Raw genomic sequence first — 21,591 nt, 5'->3', positions numbered from 1 at the left:
TACTAAAATCAGCCATCATGTATTTATATATATTAATTTATTTTTAATGTATATTTTAATATTTCAATGTGTATTTTACTTCAATAATTAATTTTTGTAATTAATTTTAGTATACACCTAACATAATTACATAAAAATCCAGTTAATTAAACCTTCACATGTGGCAAGGTTTGCTTGTTGATTTGCAAGTAAACCTATAATCACCTATAGCCACCATTTGCTTAGCTGCAATGTGATCTATTTATTAAAACACATCTTGCTCAGAGTTATTAAAGAAAAAAAAAATCTAGAATACCTTTTATCATCATCGTCACTTGGTCGATAGATTCCTTACCATTTAAACAAAACCAAATCACTAACAAAACAAAGGTGAGAGAGTTCAGAACCATCTCCGAATAACGATATGCTCCCAAATTTTATTTTTAACTGCCATAGACATAATTAGAGAAAGACACTCAATACAAAGGACAAAGATTTATGAGTACACTGGAACACACGTAGTGGGAGTGTGGGACTCCAACAAGTGGGTACGGTGGAAAACGCTTTGCAGGAGTGTGATTCCAACGCAGTTATTAACAAACTCATTATGGAATACCAGCAATGCATGATTTTAGAAGGTTTATCCAAAAGTGCATCTCAAATAAAGTCAAAATTTAGCCCGTCATACACCTTTTTGAGAGAAATTTTTATTGCCATCATGTTATCCATCCACCATACAAAACAAAGCAAAAGATATTTTCTTATTAAAAACTCCTTCGGACAAAGCATTCTTTTTACTTATAGACATTCTAAGAAACATACTTGGCTTTATATTACTGATTGAAATAAAGTGGCAAGGTTAAAAGGAAAACTTGTGAAATTGTATTAGTCTAATTTAATTTTCGTTTAGGCATAGAAACGTTTAAATTTTGAGACACTATTCCATCTATATGATCTATCAAAAGAAATTAGTAGTTGATTGATGATGAACTCCAAAGTCGTGGATCCAAAGATATTTATATGGAAAAGTATGTGGAACCAAAAGGGAATCAGCCAAAAGATAAACAAAACAATATTAAATTAATTAATTTAATTTTTATTTAATTTTTAATGTTTGTTATTAATTGCCGTTTTGAATAAAATTTTTCATTGACTAATATGTTTCAAATCCCCAATAACCACCCCTAGGATCACGGAACCCTTTTAGCAAGTCCGATCCAAAATTCATTTTCCCTTTCGTCAAACACAAATTCAAAAAATACATAAAAGAACATCCATTTAATATGAAAAAGAAACATTCTCATACTTAGTAGAAGAAACATCCATATATATTAACTCGTAGAGATTTTGAATTCATCGAAAGGTATTTAGCTAGATTTTGGCTGATATGCTTTTGGTTCCCTAGCTTTACTCTATTTATATATCTAATTCTCATCCCTTGAGCCCTTGGGAAATAGAAGATCAAAAGACCGTTCTCCCCCATCTACTTCAACCTCATTTCCTTTAATGCTCTCACCCTTCTCTAACCTTTCAAATCTGGTCATGCCAATAAAAGGTGGCTCTGTGCTTCTTGCACTCCTTGTCCTATAACCCTCCTTCTGGCTTCTCTCCCTTTGAAATGTTACCCTGCAACTAACCGTTCGGTTAACTGAACTAACATTCACGAGCCGATCTCTCATATCTTCCGGTAGCCTCAATGTGAACCGCTCAAAATTCTCCACCGGTCGAACCGTAAAATGACCGGCCGAGTTAAAACGATAAAATGACCGAACCGAACCATTCTCTTCATCAAAATTAAAAATAGTTCTCATCTCCTGATGAGACTTCGGCTCTGTTATTATTGCATTGTTCTGGTCGCCATCATTGATCAGGGAAATGATATTTGGCTCACTGTTAACTGGATTCGTATCAGGTTGATCCGAAATGTTTACAACGAGGGATTGTGGTGATGACGTGTCAGGTGGTTTTGGCGTGAGGTTTGCACGGCAGACTGGACATGTTGAGTGGGAGGAGAACCAGACATCGATGCAGTCGGAGTGGAACACGTGGCAGCATTGTGGGATCAAACGCAGCGTTTCTTCATCTTGAAACTCGCAGAGGCACACGGCGCATTCTAGCGCCCCCTGCCCGATCTTGTGACTCTTCACGTTGGAGTAGATGAAGGTTGGAAATGAGTCCACCACCGCAATGTCAAGGCCATGATGCTGCCCCCCACTGTTGCCTCCACCGTAGGTGGCAGAGAGGATAGCAGGGTGGAGCTGGTCACGGTGCCGACGTTCGGAGCATTGGCGAATGTAGATGGAGAGGAGGCCTAGGGCAAAGAAGACGGCCACGAGGACGAGGAGGACAATGACCATGGTCTTGTCACCTCTTACCTTAGGCAATGGGTACTCCTGCTGCTGTGCCGTTGCAAGCGGAGTGTGAAAGATAAGGAGAAAAAGAAAAAGAAAATGAGGTGGATAGGATCCACCATCTTGAACAAACAGATTATTAGTTACGATGACATGTAGTGATAGTTTAAATAGAGAAAGACAGAGGACGCGGTGGTGGATAGTTTGATGGTATCTTGAAGGTGGATGACACTCGATCAGGTCGGTCATAGCTGAACATGAAGGTAATACTACCACCGTGGATACTGTGTTGATTTATTTTGATTGGGATTGGGATGGGGAAAATCGAGAGTGCAAATTGAAGATGGAAGGGAGATAAAGGTAAGGAAGATATTAACAAACTAAATTAAGAAGATTAGTGTTAGAGGTATAGGAGATTTTGTAATTTGTAATTATTAATTAGTTATTATTAGTGTTTTAAATGGTGTGAGATTATATTTAATAGTATGGGTAAGAGTGTATATGAATCGGATGAAATCAAGTTGTCCTAATCCAAATTCAGCCCTAAATATACACGGGTCTATTTTTTAGACCATAACCTGGCTCTAAATCCGATAAAATAAACATTTTCGGACCACTATTATACCGTATTCAACTCGGGTGAAAATCGGTCCTTTAAAGTTTTAACAATAATTTATAAAAAAATTTATTTATGATGCACTTATTTATAAAGAATAAACTTATTACCGAAAAATTGATATCTATATTTGAACTTGAATTTATCCATAAATTCTAATTTAATACTTCTTTTATCTATTTTCTAATTCAACAAGTGTGATTAAAAATAAAATAATAATCTTATAATTAATATAACATAATATTAAAATTAATTTAATATATATATATATATATATATATATATATATATATATATATATATATATGTTAGTTCGCTTAGAGTGCACATGGATCGGGTGAAGTCGGATTTGCCTTGACCCATATCCAATCCTAAATAATAACATGAGATTACTCATTTTTTTTTGTTGGTGAAGTGCTGGTCAGATTTTAATAAAAGTATTAGCTCCCTAAACTTTCTCCTAAAAAAAATACTAGAAGATAAATAGAATTTTTTTTTGTTAACAGTTAATTATTAATATTTAAAAGTATGAACTAAAAAATATTATTATTTTGTTAGACTAAAATTTAGGACATGGAAAGATGTATAAGTAGCTTTTTTTATTTTTAATTTATTATGAAAAGTTATTGCATTAATGTTTGGTGCAATTTTAAAAATTAATTTATAACTTTATAAAAAGCTATTTAAATGTTTATGAAAAATAAAAAAAATTACTTTTTTATAATAAAATTTTTTTTATTATTATTCTTTTAAAATAATTACAAAATAACTTATTTATAAGTTATTTTTAATATAAATATTTATTGTTTAAATTTAAAAAAACATTAATTAAATTATTGGAAAATTTTCAAATGTATTGGTATATTAGTGTTTAAGTGATTTTTAACCATTGATCTTAATTATAAAAATATATAATATATATAATTATAATTAAGATTAACGGTTAAAAATGACTGAAACACCGGTGTATCGGTATATTTGAAAACTTTCCTAAATTATTTATTCAAATTAGACCTTAAACTGATAACTTAATATTCGGATAAAATAATAAATTCTATGGTGGATTAACTGTTTCTCTTAAAGTAAATAAGAATATACTGTTAACAAAGGGATATGGCTTTGTTTTGTTTGTGTTTGTGTGTGCTGTGTCTCGTGGATTTCAATAACATGTTGTCGCCTTTGTGAGTTGCAAGGGGGAAGCAGGATGGACATGTGGAGTTGATAAGAATGGGTCATGGGCTTTAATTTTACTTTTGGCTTCTCGGATCTCTTGATGGCTCCGCTAGGTAACTAATTTCTTGTTATTCAATTTTGTAGGCAAGGCATCTTAATGTAATAATTCGCATTATTGCCTTTTTTTTATTTATACTTTCCAATAGTAGTAGTGGTTGAAAATTTCGCTATGATCCTGCTTATTGTTAGCATGCTTTTGTCTCTATCGATCTTTATCATTTATTCTTCCTTCTCCGATTCCTTACGGATCGTTATGATTAATTCGGAAAAACAATACTTAAATGATCTAAAATTAGCAGTTAGCACACAGACTTTTAGTTGTGTAGCTGTTCACATCAGTGTATTTCCTTATCTCAAAACTCTGGATATTGATCTTGTAATTAAAATTCAAGCTGACCCCCTTATCAGTTATCACTGCATCAAATAGATATCAAAACACTTTTAAGAATTCATAGAAATTATTTGAAACCGAAAAGAAAAGATTATTACTCTCTGGCAGCATCATGATGATGAGCTATGACGAATCTAACCTATGTTTTTATTGGGTTCAAGAACAAGTCAAAGTGCGGACTCTACTAGCAACCATTCTCTAGAGAGAGGAGAACAGAAAATATGAAATACATAGGAAGTATTCACCCATCCATGCACTAATAATAACCGTAATCTCAAATCATCATCAATGCTTATATAATCGTTTTCTTTAATTGCCATAAGAGAGTAAAGCTAAATTTGATCTCCTAATAAATTTGAATTCTAGTTTAATTTTATCCCTAAATTTTACTTAATATTTTAGGCCTTTAAATATAATGTGTATAAAATTGGTCGATTAGTAAACTTTTATCATTGTACTATTAATAATACATACTGATATAGATTGACAAGTGTCATACTAGATTCTTGAAAATTACATAGTTATTCGCACTTGCAGTCAAGGAGACCAAAAACGCCCTCCCGCGATTAAATAAGGTAATTTTTTTTTTTTTGTCTTACCACCAAAATGAAAACGTAGTAAATTTTTTTTTTAGAAATAAAAAAAACTATAATATTTCCTAAAACAAATAAAACACAAAAAAATTCAAATCTTTCTATTTTGAGTGAGAGAAAATTGGGTATAACCCAACCATCCAAATTTTTTTATATGTAAGAGCCCACCTGATTGTACTTTTGTAAGTTTTGTCATTGTTACGATTGGATTTTACTTTTTCAACCTCGAAAAGAGGTGTCAACCAAATTTGTATCAAGATCTCAATTTAAGAAGTAGATACAATTTTTTTTTGTCGGTTGCCTTTAGGATTTAGAGATTGTGGCAATAAAGTATAAAAATAATAATTATAAAAAGCAAGTAAAAAAATAAGTGCAAAAACATAAAGCAAGAATTAAAAATTACAAGACTTGTATTAAAATATACAGAAATTGGCCTTGAATGAAAAGGACATAATTTAAATAATAGAAAGCAAAGATAGAATTAAAAGAAAAATAGAGTCTTCCAATATTTATATGGACTCGTGACTCATATTTCCGTGCGTCAGTGTGATTAGGAATTGTTAGACTGAGTGAGTGTGTGAATGCATGAAAGCTCCCCTAACTTATTGAAACTAGTCCTATTTATAGAAAAAAAAATTATAAACTAATTGGTATAACATTGTATTTCAAGTAGTCTTGGACCTCAAGTAAACTTGGATTTCAAGTAGTCTTGAACCTCAAGTAAACTTGGATACCAAGCATAAGGTAACTTGACCACTAAACTTAACTCATTCTTATTTTCTCCAACCACGGTGTGCTTTTATGCATATATGATTTTTGACTTTAACTGTTGAATTCTTTCCGATGTCAACCATTTGTCCCAAATCTTTTGCACAAAAATGCCCCTCAAAGTTTTGGATGTCTTCGATTTTGATTAAGAAGCATGAAAAACTTCAAAACCACCGTTGAATTCAATCCAAAAATAAATTTAAATTGATCATCATCTTTTACATTAACTTTCACAAGTGTGACTTTTATCTTGATTGTTTGTTGGCTACTATTTTTTTTTTTTTGCAATGCACCTATTGCACATAGTCATAATCATTTTCGACTCTCTTTGTCGGCTTAGAAAGTCTAAAAATCTTCACTAGTCTTAGGACATATTAGCCTTACTTTGAATATGTTGGTTTCAAAGATCAATTCATAAGGATTTTTGCCAACTTTCGTATCTTGAGTCTTGTAAGAAAATCTTAACTTTATTTTAGTAATTTTTTTTCTTTGGGAATATCTTTTCCTCGACAAGGTTAAGAGCTTGAAGCATAAAATGTGACTTGTCTTTTGTTTCGATTGTAAGTACATTATTTTCGACTTCCAAGTTAAAATACATCACACAATCAACAAAAACTACTATTTCTTCTTTAGAAAGGTTCTCATCTTCTTGCTCTTTTTCTTTTTATAACATTTCGATTTGTCAAACATTGTCTGTTAATTGAGTAAGGTCAATAAATTGTTGGTTAACTAGATTTTTTCTAATTTTAAAGTCAAGCCCATTAATCAATATCATGACAATTTTAGGCTCTGGGATCAAGTTATAACACTTATGTTTCATATTTTTTAATTGAATAAGATATTCGTCCATCGTCTCTGCCTTGGATTTTTTTATTGAGAATAAATCAGAGAGTGTAACTTTTAGTTCTCCTCTGAAAAATTAATCATAAAAACTCTACTCCAACCGTTTCCATGAATCGATCGACTTGGGTAGCAAATTTGAAAACCAAGTGAAAATATTCGCAGTCAAAAAAGAAGAAAATTATCTCATTTTAATTTGCTCATTGCTAGTTAGAACTCCGATTTCGACTGTGTAGTGAGCCACATGCTCGACAGTCGACTCACCACTTTCTCCAGAAAATTTAGTGAGTGATTTTGGGAATTTGACTCATCTATGGAGTTCTATTTGCAACACATGATCAAGAAAAGGAGATATAGATTATGGTTGGTGACTGGTGAGTCAACGTTTTGTTGAAACCTACCGTATTTAACATATACTCAACATCTTATGTAATATTCTGCGCATCACCTTGTGCAATGTTATATTAGGCAAACTAATTTTTCCGTGCATTATTCACTACATCATCAAGGTTTTGTCTCCTGTTAACTATTATGAGTAATTGACGATCTCTCAAATGAGATTGGTGACCACTTAATGAATTTGGTGCCTTATAGTTACCGTTGACTGTCCCAATCAATTCATTCATTTGCCTTGCTACTTGTTCAAACTTAGAACTATTATTTTCTATAAAAAATTGTAAGATAGTTGTCATTTACTTAGTTATTTACTTGCTACTTAATTTCTTAGCAATTTAATCTCCTCTAATCCTTATCAAACGCTATGGTCAGTGATCATTCAATTCGAATTGAAGGGTGAAGTTCAGAAAACTTGTTTATACCACAAAGGCCCTAATCACCCCAGATCCGGCTGAACAGATGTTCTCATGTCCCCAACGAGTTTTGGATTAGCCGTATAGGAGGTGTGTTCTCAAGCTGTAGTTCAGGTGACCTTTGTCAGAGTTTCACAAGAACTCATGTAGAAAAAGGGGCCATACTTCCGTTCCACCCTGTTTCATTAGATTAAGAACGAGACACGCCTTAGAATTGAATCAAAAATATATTAAAATAGAAAAGTAATAATATTAATCCATAGAAATAAACAGAGTTTCTAACCTTAACCAAGAGGTTTAGTTGCTCATAACTTTACAAAGAAAAAATAGGTTTCTGAAAAGATGCGAAAGGAAGAAGATTTTTATGATACTAAACCTAATTGATCTTCTCCTTTAAATAGTAACCTAATAATGAATGCTAAATCTAAAAGATATTATTTTAAAATAAAAATTACAAAGATAAGATAAGCCTAAGAGGTGCTAAATCCACTTTGGAGGCCCAATAGCATGTGAAACGAGCTGCTTGTTGGCGTTCAGCACCAGGATTGGGCGTTGAACACTAGAGAAGGGGAGTGCATTCTGGTTCAATTCCTTGCTCCCTTGCTGGCGTTGAATGCCAGGTTGGGCGTCTGGCGTTCAGCGCCCATTGGAGAGCTGTCAATATTTTCCTTTCTTGCTCCAGGCTTCTCCAAACTGCTCCGAATTTTACCTAAAACAAAAAAAAAACACAAGGAAAACTCAAAGTAGCATCCAAAGGTGAATTTTGCACTAAAATATAATAAAACTTAATAAAATCTAACTAAAAACAATATAAAAAAAAAAAAACTAGAAAAAGGGTATAAGATGCTCACACATCACAACACCAAACTTAAATTGTTGCTTGTCCCCAAGCAACCAAAAACAATATAAGACCAAGGAAGAGAAGATACACAAGATTCGAGTTGTTAATTAAGCTCAAGTCTAATTACTGAATTGAGCTATCAACACTCTATTTCTGAATAGCTCTGACATCTCACTATCCTTTGAAGCTTAGAAACTTTGGCATCCTTCAGAACTAGAACTCGAATGATATTATTTATTCTCTTTTTTAGGCTCTTTGTTGATTCTTGAATACAGCTTTTCTTTTTTTTTGTGCTTTGCACCTTTGAGCCTAGCTGTGACTCTAAACTTTTTGTCTTCAAGCTTAACTTGATACACAAACACCACAAGCATTTAACTGGGGGAACTCTTTGGGTTCGACTTTCGCTTTGCTTTTATTCCCAGACAATAGTGATCAGAGCCTTAGGCGTACTCTTTAACAGCATTGGGTCACGACTTTAAGTATTCAGTCTCAAGGGTTACTTAACACTTTCACACCACATGCATATGGTTAGGGGAAACCACTCTTTTGAGTTTTTAGATCAATTTTGACCCTCCTAATCATTATCATTGATGCTCAAAGTCTTTTACCTTTTTCTTGTGATTTTTCTTTTAAAGTTTTTTTTTGTTGTTTCTTTTGCTTCAAGAATCAATCTTTTTCTTATTTTCAGAGAATTAATAATATTTCTCTAAGTTTCTATTCCTCAAGAACCAATATACTCAACTTCAAGATCAAATATGCACAGTTAATTCATACATTTAGAAAATAGAGATAAGGCCACCACATCAAAGTAATCAGAATAACTCATAATATAACTCAAGATCTTGTGCATCCTACTTCTTCTTTTTCAATAAATTTTTCTTTTTAATCTTGATGCGGAATACATAAGACATCTTTAAATAAAACAGAAAAGAAACTACTACTAGACTAGAAAGCAAAGAAATCCTAAAAGTGATCATGCAACTAGAATAGAAAATAGATACATAATGAAATACTAGGAAAACAGAAATAAAATAAAGATAGGGAGAATAAAACTAGACCAACTCAGTGATGGCGGCTACTACTTCCTCCGGGGAATCTTCTGGAGCGTTTAAGCTCCTCAATGTCACGCCCTTGCCTCTTCTGCTCCAGCCTTAGCTGATCAACTGATGATGTCATCTCCCCCAAAGATGTAATCAACTGATCCCGGTAGCCACGGAGAGAGAAGTACATCCCTTGAGGCATCTCCAAAATATCCTGTGGAGGTGGTGGAGCAGCCTCTTGCTACGGTCCTTGTATGGGCTGTAATGACCAAAATTCTAGTACGTCATGATCATATTAGAAACTGAGCGCTACCAACTTGTCTTCCTAATTAGTATTTATTATTTATTATATGAGCCTGATTCGTTGTTAAAAGTGTAGTTATTTTGCAAGGTACTTTTTTTTTGAAAACGTTTGGATTAATAGACGGAATCATTCATAATCAATTCACAACTGATAACAGATAAAATAGTTATAAACAACCCATATAAATACATCACAAGTAGTTGACAACATTTAGTGATCCAGCCTTTATTAGAGTATAGACTTTTAGTTAGAACACCCTTAGATATAGCTAGATAATAACTATATACATATATATATATATATACATATATATATATATGTATATACATATATATATACATATACATATATATATGTATATATATATATATATATACATATATATATATATGTATATATATATATATATGTATATATATATGTATATACATATATATATATATATATATATATATACATACAACATCCCAGGCCCTGACCTGTTCAAGAAGTTCCTAAGCTGGCACCCAGGCTAGTCTAGACTCTATATTCACCTAATCCTTCTAAACTACTAAAGCGAGGGAAAGTACGTTCTAGGTCTTCAAAACTCAAATCAGGTAGAACGTCATCAAAAGGTGGAAGATCGTCTACTACTTCTCTGCACGATCATATGTTGTCATATGACGTCTCACTGGTACTTCATCACGTAGCCACATAACAGGAGTCTCGTACACAGGATTTAGGTTAAAGTTCGCATACGAACGGGGTGCAAACGTTGGCTGGTTTCACAGTATATACATATAAACAAAAAACGAATCTCGCTCTAAACTCAAAAACTACCCAGAGCATAACCTTTTTGCAGAACAATCATCAGTGGACTATGGAAGGATACTCTTGCTTCCATCTGGAGGGGGAAAGGAGAGAGAAGGGATAAGAAGTGGGGAGTTCTTAGTAGGGCCGGGTTTATTTGTTAAGTTCATTAATTCTGTGTTGTTTAGCAAATAAATAGCAGAATACAGAGAAGCAGTAAATAGAAGATACAAATAAATAGAAAAAATAGATAAAACAGAAAGCAGAACACAAACAAAAAAATACAAGAAAATAAAATACAAATACAAAGAATAGAATACAAACAAAGAAAGTATACATTCATACAACAAACATAATAGAAGAAATGCACAACCAAGTATGATGCATGTCTAGCCCTAGTGCAGGTAATGAGCTCATTTATCGGTTACATACCCGCTCCCGACGTTACCTAGCAACCTCTATCTGGATAAGGCTTTCCTGTTGGCAATACCCATTGCAAGCACCATTTGTCTTGCAGGGTGGAACTTGTTAGCCTATATATGCCAAACATACTCACTGTAAGCAACCTCTGTTTTACAGGAGCACAACAAACTCACTGTAAGTAACATCTGTCTTACATGAGTACAACACACTCACTGTAAGCAACCTCTGTCTTACAGGAGCAATAGCACACTCACTGTAAGCAACCTTTGTCTTACAGGAGCACACTGATCTCGATACCTCTATAAGCAACATCTGTCTTATAGAAAGCATTATAGCAAGGTATCCCAGGAAAGTATTCTTAGTGGTCGTACCACCATCTATCTAACTGCTTCAATGCAGCAGATGAACATACAAATGTCTCTAGAGTTGATTTAATGCAACAAATGACCTTTTAATAGGCCCTCTGCTTGTTATCTCATCTCTTTATCATATTACTCTGTTCTCTTTGAATCTTTACTCTGCTCTGATTACTCTTTTCTCTTTGTCTCTTTACTCTGCTCTTGTTCCTCTTTTCTTTGTGTCTCTTTACTTGGCTCTGATTTTTCTGTTTAACATATGTATTTAAAGCTTATGTAAATTTCGGTATGAATAGTTAGCCTGTCTCAAGTATAGGTTCATTAAGTCTATACTAAAACAGTTTAACTTTTCATATAATACCTAACCCTAAGCGCAACTCAAAAACTAACTATGTTGCTCCTAGTTCGTTCGCTAATCTCTATTTATTTTTGTCATTAAAACCTTACAGACTTTTTCTTTGATTTTTATCTTTTCTTCAACCTTTTATCTTTCCTTTATCTTTACCTCACAAATATGTTATTACCACTCCTTAAGTATTTTATGAAGGTAACTATCAGATTCTGTGCTTAAAGTTGTCTTTCTAAAGCTTTTATGAAAAATTGCATTTTCTACATTATTTTATTATTTTTATTAAAATATTATTTTTAATTAAATTTTCAAAAATTACCCCTCTTTAACTTTTAACCTTTAAAATTCACTTTCTACCATTTTAATATTTCTACTTTAACCACCCTAACTTTTGGAAATTACAAAATAACCCCTCAAACACTAAAATAATTACAACCTTGCCCTTTTTAAGATCTAAAAGGTGTTCTTCAATGTTCTTCATCACATTCAAAGTGTTCTTTGTGTTCTTCGTAAATTTTTCAGATTCTTTCTCTGTTTTTACGTATTTTTCAATGTTTTCAGCAACCAATTTTTATCATAATTCAAAATAAAATTGCAGCCACTAAAGCCCCATATTTTCTCGTTGATTACAACACAAATTCAACCCAAATTTAAAGGGTTAGGGTTCATTTTTCCCAGCTTCCCAAGAACACAAGTTCATAGCTTGAATTTCATCAAATTTCATCAAATTTTCACCAAATTTTCAACAAGAAACACTCATATAAACAATCAATTTCAAGCATAACCAAACCATATCATAATCACACAACTCAAACAAAATTAATCAAGATTAATTTTACCAAATCCTACCTTGATTTGCTGCCTCAAATCTGGATATGCTTTTAGGTGTTCCTTTTACACTTCTTCCTCCTAAAACACATCAAGAACAACTTTGAATCCATAAAACCTCAACTGACCAAACCTTAATCAACATGTTAGGAAGGGATTCCTCACCTTAAACGTTCTGGGAATTGAAGATTCTTGGCTCACAAGTCAGGCTAAGCAAGAGATCTAAGGAAGAACATCAAGAAAACACATGTTTTAAGCATGCTTTCTTGAAAACCGATATCAAAGGGGGAAAGGGACAACCATCTAACCTTATTTCCAGCTTTGATAAGTTATATGGTTATGTAGAGGAAGAAGAGAGGATCATTTTTGGTATAATCAGAGTTTAGACTTGAGTTTTAGTTCAAAAGAAATCAAGCTTTGAAGATTTATGAACCAAGAACTTTCTCTCCATTTTCTCTTGATGATTTTCGACCACAATGAGCAAATGAGGCAGCCTTGGAGGTCTTGGGGGTGTATGGTGAGTTGTGATTGGTTGGCTTAGAGGTGGGTTAAAATAATATTAAAATATCTCAGGTGTATAACTTCTAAAATTAGGTGTATCGGAACATTTGTAAAAATATCTCTAAAAATTCTTTTCTGAGCTACTAGCATAAATGACACTAGTAACATATTTAATATGAGAATAGATCATGTATAATGAGGCATTAGCATTGCTAAAGTCATCAGAAAGTGCTGGTGCTAAACTGCACCAGTAAACTGTGAACCTGGTTAAACTGATTTCCTGTTTTTAACAAAAAATAGACCAAGTAACCTTATAATATCATTCAACCATCTTCTAATGCTAATATAATGATAATAATATACTATTATCTCTTTTATCTCATGAATTGAGTCCAGTTCATCAGACAGAGACTATTTACAAAAACTAGAATCAAAACTCCTAACCGATACGGTTCAAAAACTAGGTTTTTTGTGGTTGCGTTATCGAGCTTGCCTCAAAAGAGGTTCTAGCTTAAAGATGACATAATGACAATGAGGATTGAGATGCTTGACGATACAGCAGAGGTGTTCCCTTTATTGGTCTTTTGGAGAAATCCGTGTCTTTAGAAAAGATCTCGCGTACTCAAAAAAGGGGTTGTTACACGGGCTCCCTAGCGTGCTCCATACCCTTCCTTGTGATTAGTCTCTCCTTGTCAATCAGGTTATCTCCCTCTATATGAGCTCTAGCTGCTGCACATAAGTGGTGAATAAGATGAGGGAATGCTAGCCTTGCTTGAGTGTAGGGTAATGAGTGGATATTTTATACGCTTTTTGGCATCATTTTCATATAGTTTTTAGCATGTTTTATTTAGTTTTCATAGGTTTTAGTGTTAAATTCACATTTTTGGATTCTACTTTGATTTTTTGTGTTTTTTTACAATTTCAGGTATTTTCTGGCTGAAATTGAGTGAGTTGGAGCAAAAATCTGACTCAGAGACAGAGAAAGCATTACAAATGCTGTCCGGATCTGACCTTCTTGCACTCGAAAGAGCTTTTCTAGTGCTACAGAAGTAAAAATGGAGCGTTCTTAATAGCTATGAGAAGCTGTCTTTTAGAGCTTTCCATCAATGTATAATAGTTCATACCTTGCTTCAGAATAGAAGGCCCAAAACTGGCGTCCAACGCCAGCCTCCTGCCCCACTCCAGGCGTCCAACGCCTAAAGGAGGAGACCAGCGTCCAAACACCCAAAGAAGACCCCTAGCCAGCATCAATGCCTTATAGGCCTCCTAGCACGTGGATCTCATCAAAACTCAGCCCAAACACTCACCAAGTGGGCCCCAGAAGTGGATTTTAGCACTAAAAGACTGTTTTACCCTTTCTTATGTAATCCTTAGTCATTATTCTAGTATTTAAAGAAATTTTACACCTCTAATTAAAGAGAGATCTGCCGTATTTTGTTTTTATGATTGTATTTTCTATCAATATGAGTTTCTAAACCTCCTAGGTTGAGGGTAGGAGCCCTGCTGAATTTTATGGATTAATAAAAGTACTACTGTTCTTTCTCAATTTGTGTTTGATTCTCTATTCTAAGATGTATCATCGTTCTTCATCAATATGAATGTGTTGAACTGGCATAAGGTTATCACATTCTACATGGATTCAGAGTGAGTCTTTCATTGGACAATGATGAACCACCAGCTTAATTATACATCTCTTAGACGGCTAATCCACGACTTCGTTGGGGACTTCTTGAGACACCATTTTAGCCGAAGTATGGGGAGATTAGGGTCTCTGTAGTAGAGGTTAGAACCAAAGGCGCAGCATCCTCCAATCTTGAATATTCGACCTTGTCTGTGGCGTTTTGAGTAAAATCACCAAGGAGAATGAACTGCAGGAGCTTCACCTTCAATCCAACTGGATCCGTATTAACCCTGGGGTTCAGATCTGGAGGAGTATTGGCAGCTGCTCAAACCAGCGTCAATCACATACAACCTGCCATAGAAGAAATCATTCACAATTGAAGAAGACAGTAATACCAGAGTTAATCCAGAAGGACAAAGCATCTCCAAGCCTTAACCATCTTATCACTACTTATAATCAAACCTAATAATTCCATTTTTCATTCCTTTTATGCAATTAAACATGTCAACCTAGTTCAGATCTCACAAAATCAACAACTCTTCTATCTGCCTGACTAAGATCTGCAAGATAACCATAGCTTGCTTCAAGTCAAAATCCTCATGGAATTGACCCTGGTTCAGTTGTACGAAGTGTGGGGATTCGTGCACCAGAGTGCTTGTCTGTTATTCTGTAATGCTCTTGTGGGATCACTTCATGTACCTCTACCTCATTGCAGTGAATCATCACTGCCCGCTTGACTGCAACCTCAGAGTGGGTACTCGTAGGGATGATCGAACGTTGGATGAACTCTAACTATCCTCTAGCCACTATCTTAAGGTCAAGCCTACCTAGTTGGTAAGGTGGCCTTGAGCATCCCTACTCCAATGAGTTCCAGGCATGCAGGTATCAACAACAAGCTTGTGAGCGTGCACAGAACACTCTTTTTTTAACATAACGAAACATCAAAATTGCCAGCTATCACGCCATCTGTGCGTACACACACAGGTCCATGCACACGCACAAGGCGAAAAAAGAAGAGGGTACGGACGCACAAGGAGTGCTAACGCTCCCAGCAGAAGGGGCACAAGCTAGTGTGCGTTATAAACCCCGATTTCGTGGTTTATTTTGTGCTCAATTTGGGGGGATTTTATCACTTTTTCCCATATTTATTCAATAAAATAGCATGGTTTTGTAATTCTCCCTTGAATTGTGCTTAAGTGTAAAAACATGCTTTTTAGGCCCTTAAATGGGTGATTTTAACTCACTTTAATTCCATCCGATGCCTTGATATATTTGTTGAGTGATTTCAGGTTCATACAAAATGGAGAATGCATGAAGAAACCAAGAATTGGGAATGCATCAATGGGCGCGCACGCATACAAGGCGCGCGCGCGCAAAAGTGAGTTCGCCTAGGGACGCACATGCGTACCTGCCGCGTCCGCACGGATGAAGAATTAGCCAATCGACGCCACGCGCACATGGCACGTATGCGCCGATACTCGCACGTGACTCACTAAAAGGCAAAATGCTGGGGACGATTTCTGAATAGCCCAGGCCCAATTCCAACATGTTTTTGAGTGTATTTCATGCAGAATTGAAGCCCAAGCAAAAGAGGAGCAATTGGTTGTAGCATTAGCATCATGTAGGTTAGTTTCTAGAGAGAGAAGCTCCCTCTTCTCTCTAGAATTAGGTTAGGTTAGGTTAATTTCATCTTAAATATAGTTCCAATTTCATGTTCTCATCTTGTTTTCTCTACAATTTCATGTTTCTATTCTTGATTCCAATTAGTTTTCATGTTAATTCCCCTTTTTGCTATCTTTTGTAATGATGACTCTTGTTAGAGTTGGACCTTTTCTTTAATGCAATTTAAGGTTTGATGTTATTTTATTGTTGATTTGAGTTGTGATTTTACTTTTCTTGCAATTAGTAGTTGGTAGATTTATATTTCTTGCACTTTTATTATGCTTTCCTTTTATGCCTTCCAAGTGTTTGACAAAATGCTTGGAAGGATTTTAGAGTAGAATTTTATGCTCTTGGCTTGGGAAGGTAACTAGTGCACGGAATTGTGATCATCAACAATGGCTCTAATAGTTTGGTAGCTCTCACACGTGAATTACACTTAGTCACAACTACGCACAGCTAACCAGCAAGTGCACTGGGTCGTCCAAGTAATACCTTACGTGAGTAAGGGTCGATCCCACGGAGATTGTTGGTATGAAGTAAGCTATGGTCATCTTGTAAATCCCAGTCAGGCGGATTTAACTAATTTAAGGGATTATTGGTTTAAATAATGATTAATAAAATAAACAAAAAATTAGTAAATAGTTACTCATATAATTCAATGGGGGGAATTTCAGATAGGTGTATGGAGGTGCTATGTTCCTTTTGAATCTCTGCTTTCCTACTGCATCCATTCAATCCTTCTTACTCCTTTCCATGGCAAGCTATATGTAGGGTATCACCGTTGTCAATGGCTACATCCCATCTTCTAAGTGAAAATGGTCCAAATGCTCTGTCACAGCACGACTAATCATCTGTTGGTTCTCAATCAGGTTGGAATAGAATCCAGTGATTCTTTTGCGTCTGTCACTAACGCCCAGCCTTCAAGAGTTTGAAGCTCGTCACAGTCATTCAATCCCGGAATCCTACTCGGAATACCACAGACAAGGTTAGACTTTTCGGATTCCCATGAATGCCGCCATCAATTCTAGCTTATACCACGAAGATTCTGATTAAGGAATTCAAGAGATATGCGCCCGGTCTAAGGTAGAACGGAAGTGGTTGTCAATCACGCACGTTCATAGGTGAGAATGATGATGAGTGTCACAGATCATCACATTCATCAAGTTGAAGTGCAACGAATATCTTAGAACAGGAATAAATCGAATTGGATAGAAAATAATAGTAATTGCATTGAAACTTGAGGTACAGCAGAGCTCCACACCCTTAATCTATGGTGTGTAGAAACTCCACCGTTGAAAATACATAAGTAAAAAGTTCAGGCATGGCCGAATGGCTAGCCCCCATGATCTGAGAACTAACGTCCCAAGATGTCTAATACAATAGTAAACTATCATATTTATACTAGACTAGCTACTAGGGTTTACAGGAGTAAGTAATTGATTAATAAATCCACTTCCAGGGCCCACTTGGTGTATGTTTGGGCTGAGCTTGATCTATCCACGAGCTGAGGCTTCTTTTGGAGTTGAACGCCAAGTTGTAACGTGTTTTGGGTGTTCAACTCCGGTTCGTGACGTGTTTCTGGCGTTTGACTCCAGACAGCAACATCAACGCCAGTTTACGTCGTCTAATCACGAGTAAAGTATAAACTATTATATATTGCTAAAAAGCACTGGATGTCTACTTTCCAACGCCATTGAGAGCGTGCCATTTGGAGTTCTGTAGCTCCAGAAAATATATTTCGAGTGCAGGGAGGTCAGATTCTAACAGCATCAGCAGTCCGTTGTTAGCCTCCTATCAGAGTTTTGCTCAGGTCCCTCAATTTCAGCCAGAAAATACCTGAAATCACAGAAAAACACACAAACTCATAGTAAAGTCCAAAAATGTGAATTTAGCATAAAAACTAATGAAAACATCCCTAAAAGTAACTAGATCATACTAAAAACTACCTAAAAACAATGCCAAAAAGCGTATAAATTATCCGCTCATCACAACACCAAACTTAAATTGTTGCTTGTCTCCAAGCAACTGAAAATCAATTAGGATAAAAAGAAGAGAATATACTATAAATTTCAAAATATCAATGAATATTAATTCTAATTAGATGAGCGGGACTTGTAGCTTTTTGCTTCTGAACAGTTTTGGCATCTCACTTTTTCCTTTGAAGTTTAGAATGATTGGCATCTCTAGGAACTTAGAATTTCAGATAGTGTTATTGATTCTCCTAGTTAAGTATGTTGATTCTTGAACACAGCTACTTTTATGAGTCTTGGTCGTGGCCCTAAGCACTTTCTTTTCCAGTATTACCACCGGATACATAAATGCCACAGACACATAATTTTGTGAACCTTTTCAGATTGTGACTCAGCTTTGCTAGAGTCCCCAGTTAGAGGTGTCCAGAGCTCTTAAGCACACACTTTTTTCCTTGGATCACGACTTTAACCACTCAGTCTCAAGCTTTTCACTTGGACCTTCATGACATAAGCACATGGTTAGGGACAGCTTGATTTAGCCGCTTAGGCTTGGATTTATTTCCTTGGGCCCTCCTATCCGTTGATGCTCAAAGCCTTGGATCCTTTTTACCCTTGCCTTTTGGTTTTAAGGGCTATTGGCTTTTTCTGCTTGCTTTTTCTTTTTCTTTCTATTTTTTTTCGCAAATTTTTTTTTCTGTAAGCTTTTGCTTTTTCACTGCTTTTTCTTGCTTTAAGAATCAATTTTCATGATTTTTCAAATTGTCAATAAATTCTCTTTGTTCATCATTCTTTCAAGAGCCAACAATTTTAACATTCATAAACAACAAGATCAAAATTATGCACTGTTCAAGCATTCATTCAGAAAACAAAAAGTTTTGTCACCACATCAATATAATTAAACTAAATTCAAGGACAATTTTCAAAATTTATGTACTTCTTGTTCTTTTGAATTAAAAACAATTTTCATTTAAGAGAGGTGAAGGATTAATGGAATTATTCATAGCTTTAAGACATAGTTACTAACTACTAATGATCATGAAGTAGAGACACAAAACATAGATAAACATATAACATAAAAAATCGAAAAACAGAGAGATAAGAACAAGGAAGTTAAGGAATGAGTCCACCTTAGTGAGGGTGGCGCCTTTTGAAGGTCCAATGGTGCTTTTTGAGCTCCTTTATGTCTCTACCTTGCTTCTGTTGCATGATCCCTAGTGATTTTGGTGTTCCTACCCTTAGTTGCTTCCAATAATTATGTGGAGGAACATGTATCCCCTGAGGTATCTTAGAGATTTCTTGATGAGGGAATTTCTCATGCTCTCTTGATGTGTAATCAAATGCTCTTCTACTGAGTTATGGACCCTTGAGATGAATATCTCCATCTCCCATGACTCAGAGGTGGAAGCTTTTGTCTTCTCTTTTCTCTTCTCTTTCTTTTCTCTCTTTTTTTTTGAGGTTTCTCTGGCCTTAGGTGTCATCAATAGTTATGGAAAAGCAAGAAAAGCAAAAAAGCTATGCTTTTACCACACCAAACTTAGAATGTTGCTCGCTCTCGAGCAAAAGAAGAAAGAATAGAAGAAGGAAAAGAAGATATGGGGGAGAGGGAGAGATGTTTGTGTTTTGGCCATGTAGGGTGGGTTTGGGTGGGAAGGATGGATGGATGTGAGTGGTGAAGAGATGATGGGGAAGAGGGATTAAGGTGATTGGGGAAGAAGGGAGAAGGTGAGTTGAGGTAGGTGGGGATCCTGTGGGGTCCACAGATCCTGAGGTGTTAAGGATTTACATCCCTGCACCAATTAGGCATGTAAAACGCCTTTGCATACAATTCTGGCGTTTAAACGCCGAGGTGATGCATGTTCTGGGCGTTCAACGCCCATGTGCAGCATGTTTCTGGCGTTGAACGCCAGCCAGATGCTCCTTACTGGCATTTAAACACCAGTAAGTCCTTCCTCCAGGGTGTGCTTTTTCTTCTGCTGTTTTTGATTCTGTTTTTAATTTTAGTATTTTTTGTGACTCCACATGATCATGAACCTAATAAAACATAAAAGAGCAATAAAAAGAAAAATAAAATTAGATAAATAAAAATTGGGTTGCCTCCCAATAAGTGCTTCTTTAATGTCAATAGCTTGACAGTGGGCTCTCATGGAGCCTCACAGGTGATCAGGTCAATGTTAGGATCTCCCAACACCAAACTTAGAGTTTGAATGTGGGGGTTCAACACCAAACTTAGAGTTTGACTGTGGGGTCTCTGTTTGACTCTGCATTAAGAGAAGTTGTTCATGCTTCCTCTCATTACCAAATAACTTGGCATTTAGCTTCATGATGGCTCCTAGATATTGAGCAACTTGCTCTCCAGTTACATCTTCATCCTCTTCAGAGGAAGAATAGTCTTCAGAGCTCATGAATGGCAGAAGGAGATTTAATGGAATCTCTATTGTCTCTATATGAGCCTCAGATTCCTTTGGATCCTCAATAGGGAACTCCTTCTTGCTTGAGGGACGTCCCATGAGGTCTTCCTCATTGGGATTCACGTCCTCTCCTTCCTCTCTAGGTTCGGCCATATTGATTATATCAATGGCCTTGCACTCTCTTTTTGGATTTTCTTCAGTATTGCTTGGGAGAGTACTAGGAGGGGTTTCAGTGATTTTCTTACCCAGCTGGCCCGCTTGTGCCTCCAGATTTCTGATGGAGGACCTTGTTTCATTCATGAAACTTAAAGTGGCCTTAGACAGATCAGAGACTAAATTTGCTAAGTTAGAGGTATTCTGTTCATAATTCTCTGTCTGTTGCTGAGAAGATGATGGATAAGGCTTGATATTGCTGAGCCTATTTCTTCCACCATTATTAAAGCCTTGTTGAGGCTTTTGTTAATCCTTCCATGAGAAATTCGAATGATTTTTCCATGATGAATTATAGGTTTTTCCATAAGGTCCACCTATGTAATTTACCTCTGCCATTGCAGGGTTCTCAGGATCATCAGCTTCTTCTTCAGAAGATGCCTCTTTAGTACTGTTGGATGCATTTTACCATCCATTCAGACTTTGAGAAATCATATTGACTTGCTGAGTCAACACTTTGTTCTGAGCCAATATGGCATTCAGAGCATCAATTTCAAGAACTCCCTTCCTTTGAGGCGTCCCATTATTCACAGAATTTCTCTCAGAAGTGTACATGAACTGGTTATTTGCAACCATGTCAATAAGTTTTTGAGTTTCTGCAGGCATTTTCTTTAGGTGAATAGATCCACCTGCAGAATAGTCCAATGACATCTTAGAGAACTCAGATAGACCATAATAGAATATATCTATCATGGTCCATTCTGAAAAC

General features: G+C 35.4%; 1 protein-coding gene across 1 annotated transcript; it reads right to left on the bottom strand.

Annotated features, from left to right (window-relative positions):
- Positions 1–1,403: 1,403 nt before the first annotated feature.
- On the bottom strand, positions 1,404–2,579 carry LOC130939901 (RING-H2 finger protein ATL38-like). The gene has a single exon (XM_057867967.1). The coding sequence runs from the start codon at positions 2,577–2,579 to the stop codon at positions 1,404–1,406; it is 1,176 nt and encodes a 391-aa protein (XP_057723950.1).
- Between the last annotated feature and the right edge of the window lie 19,012 nt (positions 2,580–21,591).

Source organism: Arachis stenosperma, chromosome 7 (genome assembly GCF_014773155.1).
Source record: "Arachis stenosperma cultivar V10309 chromosome 7, arast.V10309.gnm1.PFL2, whole genome shotgun sequence".
Lineage (NCBI taxonomy): Eukaryota > Viridiplantae > Streptophyta > Magnoliopsida > Fabales > Fabaceae > Arachis > Arachis stenosperma.
This window is presented reverse-complemented; position numbering and strand designations above follow the sequence as displayed.

Coding starts and splice junctions, on each gene's coding strand:
- LOC130939901 (XM_057867967.1), bottom strand. CDS start 2,579: ATGACCGACCTGATCGAGTGTCATCCACCTTCAAGATACCATCAAACT.